The following is a 6,535-nucleotide window of genomic DNA, read 5'->3' as shown; positions in this document are numbered from 1 at the left end:
CGGGAGACGGTCTAGTCGTATGCCGCCTCTATGGTCTAAGGCGGCGGCTGCTCCTTCCTGTTTTTGTCCTCCTCGGCGACTGGTTCTTTGCTGGAGGCTATTTCCTCCGCTTCCCCCAGGAGGCGCTCTTTTCTCAGATAGGCTGTTCCCTCCCTCCCCATTTCCGTCTGTAATCTATGGTTTCCTCGCCGGAAGCAGAAGTGCTGAGTTGGCTTGCGGGGCGCTCCGGCGGCTGGCGGTGACGTGGAGGCTGCTCCGGTTGTCGCTTCTGCTTTGGGGCGCGGAGGCTGCCTGGCCCGAAGATGCTCACCAAGTTCGAGACCAAGTCGGCTCGCGTCAAAGGTACCCGGGGAGGGGGAGGAGGACGCGTCTCCTTAGCGTTTCTCAGGTCTACTCGGGAGTAAGCCCTGCTGCTTTGCTCCCAGGTTAGTGCGCGCACGGTCGTAGCCTTACGCTTACGTGTGAAGTGCTCCCCGTTAAGAATAGCGGGGCTTGCTTTCGAGTAGACCTGCATGGGATTGCCGTGGGGCGGAGGGTTTTTCCGCTTCGGGGGAATCAGGGAGAAAGTTGTGAAGGTTACAAGCGCAACTTATTGCGTTGTTGGTAGACAACGGGGATGTTGGCGTGTGTGTGTGTGTGTGTGTGTGTGTATACATATACACACATGTTTATATGGGTTTGCATAGTGAGAATATTAAAGGTCTGTACATGAATGGAGTTACCTGCCAATATATAGCTCTGTTCATGTCCACACACTTTAATATATGCCATAAAACAGGAACTTAAGTTTTCTTGATATGTCATTGGGTAATGTAGATCCATATGCGTCTGAAATTTGGGGTCGAGGCAGTGTGGCGTAGCTGTTAGACTTTGACAGTTACCCACCAGAGATGGGGGAGGCTTGGAGTCAGTGTGGTGTAGTGGTTAGTGGATTGGACTGTGACCTGGGAGACCAGGGTTCAAATTCCCACTGGATGTTAAATATTTTGCTAGCTGACTACATGCAATGTAGACAGCAAAAATAATAGGAACAAACACATAGCTGCCAAGTTATCCCTTTTTTAAAGGGATTTTCCCTTATGCTGAATAGGCTTCCTCGCGAGAAAAGGGAAAACTTGGCAGCTATGAACAAACATGTTGTCTGTAAACCACCCTTCTCTCTTTTCCTTCCCAGGGCTGAGCTTTCACCCAAAGCGGCCTTGGATCTTAACAAGTCTGCACAATGGAGTGATCCAGCTCTGGGACTACCGAATGTGTACACTCATTGACAAATTTGATGAACATGATGGTAAGTCGAGCCTGCTTACAATGTTTACATATATGCAGGGTCTCTTGTCTGCAAAATGTGGGAGCCTGTGGTGCTTTATTGCACAGTTTACTGCAAAACATGATGTGATTAGAAGCGTAAATACAAGTGGATCCAATAATCTCAAATAGGCAAGTGGATGTTCAATTGCCTGTATGAAGATTTTCTGGCATGTTTTGCTGCAACACTTCAAAGCAAAATTAACTTAAACCTATATAGGGCTTTGTCTATCACCTTTTTATAGGCAGAGAGACCCATCCTCTGAATTAACTTCTTTCCTTTATTCCAGGCTTCCTCAGCCTTGGCCTTCCAGATGTTTTGAGACTACAATTCCCATAATCCCTGACCACTGGTCCTGCTAGCTAGGGATCATGGGAGTTGTAGGCCAAAAACATCTGGAGGGCCGAGGTTGAGGAAGCCTGCTTTATTCTGTTCCTGTTCATGTTATCCTATGAACTTGGAGCTATATTTGGGGGGAAAGTGCATATTTGTTTTTAAGTGTTGTGGTGGATTTTTTTGTAACGGAAGCTGCAGTATAAAGTTCCAAGGTAGGAGTTCATGAAAATTGGATCTTTCTAGAGTGGGGTTCGCAAGAAACATGGGCTAAAGGTAGTCCAATTGCAACCTCACATTCCCCCAGCAGGCTGTTGGATCTCAGTCCCGGGGAAGGGGTATGTGTGTGTAGAGGACAAGAGAGTCACTGTGGGGTCTTGCAGCTGCTGTTGCCACGAAAGGAACTAAGAGTCGGCTGGAGGAGCAGTATGGATTGGGGCTAAGGAATCTCAGTGGTGAGTCAAGGCAGAACTCTTCCTCATTGACAGGAGAAGGTCCTGGGACAGGGAAGGGACTGGGAGAAGAAATCAGAGTAGCCAACTGGAATGGACAAAAATCTATTGAGTACTCCTGTTTATTAAGTACCAGAAACGGGGAAATGTTTACTCAGTCTTTTGTATGTGTGTGTTTCTAGGCCCTGTCAGAGGGATTGATTTCCACAAACAGCAGCCACTCTTTGTGTCTGGAGGGGATGACTACAAAATTAAGGTAATGAACCCTCTTGCAAGAAGTCAGCATGAGGAAAAATATGTTGAAAGTTATTAGCCACAACAGTACCATGGTGCCTGCATGGGCAGTGGCAGTAGATCTCTGACTGCCAAGTGCTGAAGACAACCCCACTTTGGGGCTTCTCAGTGGGATATGACTTAGCAGGCGGAAGTAGGATGCTGGACTTGATGAGCCTTATAGAGCCCTTACTCTTACTTGGTTTTCTTTGGAGAGTTTGTATCCTCCTCCTGTCCTGCTTGCAACAACAAAAAACCCACCCAGGACAGAGCCATAGCTGGGCAGAAGGCTCATTTAGCAGTAGTCTTAGCACAGACAGATGAATATGTTTAAAGTTGCCAAATGGGATGCTTGTGGGGGAACCTGGAGTGCTCAGCTTTCTGATGTATAGACCCTGTCATGTCTGATTTTCAGGTCTGGAATTACAAGCTGCGTCGCTGTCTCTTCACCTTGTTGGGCCACTTGGATTACATCCGCACCACATTCTTCCATCATGTGAGTCCAGCAAGGCGCTCCCAGTCCTGCCTGTTTTGCTTTTTCCTGCCAAGATCCTGTTTTGCTGCTCTACAGGCCGTTAGGTCTGAAGGCCCTAGAACAGCACTGGGGTAGCAGCTCTGCAAAGTATCTTTGCTGCCTCTTTTCATGAAAGCAGTATGTAGCAGAAAGAAAAGAAAGGGATATGTGTCTATGTTTTTTTTTGTTCGTAGGAATACCCTTGGATCTTGAGTGCTTCTGATGATCAAACCATTCGGGTTTGGAACTGGCAGTCCAGAACCTGTGTTTGGTAACCAAAACATATTTCTTCATTCAGATGTCTTTTGTTTGTGGTTCCCAAGCACTTTTATTGAAAGCAACCCCCTCAGCCTTGTATTCTTCAATTCATAGGTGAAATTGGACAATTTATAAAATTATGTTTCCATCATATTATTTATACAGTATAGCACTTACTAAGTGTTCAGAGGATTTCAGGTACACTTTCTCAGAAATGCAGCAGCCTCATAAGGCAGGCATAGTGGTTAGTGTCAGGCTGGAACTGCTCATCTTTGAAACCCACTGGGTGCTTTCTGAGTGTACTATCTCTCGGCCTAACCTACATTGCAGGATTGTTAAGAGGAGGAGGGAGGAGATCTGCACCAGCTACCCCAGGCCCCTTGAAGGAAGGGTGGGATCAAAATGCAACAAAATACGCCACCTGAATTATGTGTTTCAGAAACCAGCCTATTGTGAATGCAATATTTTTTAGCTGTTTTTAATTCTGAATTTTAAATTCCTGTAACTCGCCATGGGACTTGTTGGTAAAGGGCAGGTGATAAATGTAATAATAACACTTAATAATTAAAAGTAAATAATCAGTAAGCTGAGAGTGAGAAGCATGACTGGAGTGCTCACCAAGCCTCTTCCCTTGACTGTGATCCTCCTGGGAGTTTGTAGGTGGAAGGTGGATAACAGATCTCATGTTTTACGCCTGCTGCTTGAAGTGAATTTCCTCACTTAGTACATTGCAGGTGGCTGAGAGTGTGGAGATCTGGAGAGCCAAGAAACGCTGTTGTTTTTCTGGCCTTGTCAGGAACAGCGCAAAAAGGCAGCTGGTCCCTGACACCCATTCTCAGCCCTTTGCAAGAGATCTACGCTGAAGAGATGGCTCATGAATTTTCTAAATAAATTGCTCTCTGCTGTCTTGTCGAATGAATGACTTTGATCCTGAATACTCAGGGGAACTACTCACAAGTGTTTCCCTCTCCTCCCTGCCTTCTTCCTAGTGTGCTGACTGGACACAACCATTACGTGATGTGCGCTCAGTTTCACCCTTCGGAGGACCTGGTGGTATCAGCCAGCTTGGATCAGACTGTGCGCGTTTGGGATATTTCTGGTGAGCTGCCCAGGTCGAGGGGGCCGTCCAGCAGCAGCACCATGGTCAAAACTGCAGTTGTTGAAAGCGGAGCACAAGAGAGGAGAAGTTGACCGTAGACCATCCTGGCAGGGCAGAGGTGTAATTAGAGTCCAGCCCCATTCCTATGGCACCAGCTCTGCTGTGCAGAAGGTGCTGTGAAACCGCAGGAGATCGTGGAACTGTGTTTCCATCTGTTTTGCTTGATTCCTTTTAATTTTGGGTAGAAACCGCCCACTCTGCGCACTTGGCATCAGTTTGTGGCTCCTCAGCTGTTAACAGCGGTTGAGAAGTGCGGGAAACCCCTGTGCTGGGTATAAATGTGCAACTAGCAAATCAGCACTACGTGGAAGGAGCCATGAACATTGGGGCCCTGTGTTTGATCAGAGTTGTCCAGCCAATCAAATACCTCTAGGAAATTCCTCTGCAGCTAGCCAGATGCCGCTGAGAAGCCCTCTCCCAACTGCCCTCTCCCCCATTTGCTGCTAGCAACTGGGATTCAGTTCAGTTATCATGGCCAATAGCTGCTGATAGATGTCTCTTCCTTCACTATGGCTGCCGAATCCCTGTTTAAAGACATCTATGGCTGCAGCCCTCACTTCATCTTCCAGCAGCAAATTCCATCAGAGAATTGTGCATCATGGTATCAGTTTAATTGGATGCACGATGGAATAATGCTCTTCCCCCAATTTCTGTAGTGTGCTGAATCTCATTGGGCCCCAAGTTCTAAGAATCTGTTCTTGTTTTGGTGGAAACAGCATCACACAATTTGGGAGTGCACAGGCCCATATGATGGGCCCCTGGACCAGAGCAAAGGAGCCAAGGCACCTGGGTGCTCATGGAGAAAGGATCCTGCTCCATTGAAGCTGCAGGCCCTGGGGTCTAGCTCCTGGAAGCCCTCTGGAAAGTGAACCTGTAGAGCAGGCATTGTAGTCCAATTGTAGAATTGGACTACAATTCCCATCATCCCTGACCACTGGTCCTGTTAGCTAGGGATCATGGGAGTTGTAGGCGAAAACATCTGGAGGGCCGCAGTTTGGAGATGCCTGCTGTAGAGCAAGTGTGATGAACTTTTGGTGCTCCAGCTGCTGCTGAACTGCAACTTCCATCACCCCTGGCCATTGACAAGGAATTCTTTGCAGAATTCTTTGAGCGTGGGAGAGTCATGCCCTGGTTGCAAAAGAGGGAGCCTGAGGAAGTGGGAGTGTGGAACATGAAAACTGGGGGCAAGGACCCCTCCCCTCATGAGTTCACAATAGACTTGCCGCTTTCTCAACTGCAGTTTTCAGCTAGGTGGGCTGCTGGAGTTTCGTAGCACACATTCAGACATGACCCAGCTGTGGGGGGGGGGGGGAGGATTGCTGCTTCTTGGCTACTGACGGGGAGAGCTTTGTAATCTCTTCTGCCAGCACCCTTGCTACTACGTTCACAGACTCTCTCAGCAGAATTCCAAACTGGTTGTTTGGAAGACCCGTAAACTTTTCCAACATCTTTACAGACCTGGAAATGTTGAGTTAATTCCCACTGCTGGTTGTCATCCTCTCTCAAAATGCCAGTTAGAGAGCAAAGTGCAGGGACGAAGGGAGTGTCACCTGCACAACAACCGTAGGCCAGAATTGTCCCTATGATGCAGATAGGTCCATAGCTTGTCTTAAATCCACTTAGTGAGCTGGCCAAGTGCAATTGGAACCTGGCATGTCTTTCACCACCTCCCTGTGCCAACTCTTGTTCCTTACATTTCGACAGTGGAAATTTCAGCCCGGGTTTATAGTGATTTGTAGCCTCATCCCGAACTCTCCTGATAATTAGTGGGGTGTCGTGGATTTGCTGCACTTCTTGGAGAAAACAGACAATCATATCAACCATAATATGGGTGGGATTCCAGGGCAACTGAGTGCAGAATCCCCCTTGTTCCTGCTGAGAGAGTGCGTGAAAGGAGCCAGATTGGGTCTGGATTCTGGTTGCCGTATTAAAATGCATGAAAAAGCTGCGTTGTAACTGAAGTTTCCCTGCTCTTGATACTAACAATAACCTGTCGGGGTGTTAATGAAATAACTCCCTTTTTTCCTCCCTGCACCCTTTTAATCCAGGTGGAACCTGAGCCTTGACATGGATGGCAGGAAGGGAGGGCTTAACAAGAGTTAATGTTGCACAGCAATTTCCTAACCGTTCCTTGCCGGGGGGCACTCAAGGTTGAGCCTTGTTGAGGTTCCAGGCAGCAAAAGGCTGGGCTGGGGTTAGGAGTTCTGGAAAAGCTCTAGAAGCATGATGGTGCTAGGCTT

At 47.7% G+C, this 6,535-nt stretch overlaps 1 protein-coding gene across 1 annotated transcript in view; it reads left to right on the top strand.

The window, feature by feature from the left end:
* Positions 1–194: 194 nt before the first annotated feature.
* The window catches only part of COPA (COPI coat complex subunit alpha), a 33,529-nt gene continuing 27,188 nt past the window's right edge, over positions 195–6,535 (top strand). The window contains exons 1-6 of the mRNA XM_035097995.1: positions 195–342; positions 1,175–1,288; positions 2,274–2,347; positions 2,780–2,860; positions 3,073–3,149; positions 4,126–4,235. Of these exons, the coding sequence (XP_034953886.1) occupies positions 303–342; positions 1,175–1,288; positions 2,274–2,347; positions 2,780–2,860; positions 3,073–3,149; positions 4,126–4,235 (496 nt within the window). The 5' untranslated portion in view covers positions 195–302. The remainder of the gene's footprint in view (positions 343–1,174; positions 1,289–2,273; positions 2,348–2,779; positions 2,861–3,072; positions 3,150–4,125; positions 4,236–6,535) is intronic.

Source organism: Zootoca vivipara, chromosome 17 (genome assembly GCF_963506605.1).
Source record: "Zootoca vivipara chromosome 17, rZooViv1.1, whole genome shotgun sequence".
NCBI lineage: Eukaryota > Metazoa > Chordata > Lepidosauria > Squamata > Lacertidae > Zootoca > Zootoca vivipara.
The sequence above is the reverse complement of the archived record's forward strand: the minus strand, read 5'-3'. Positions and strand labels throughout refer to the sequence as shown.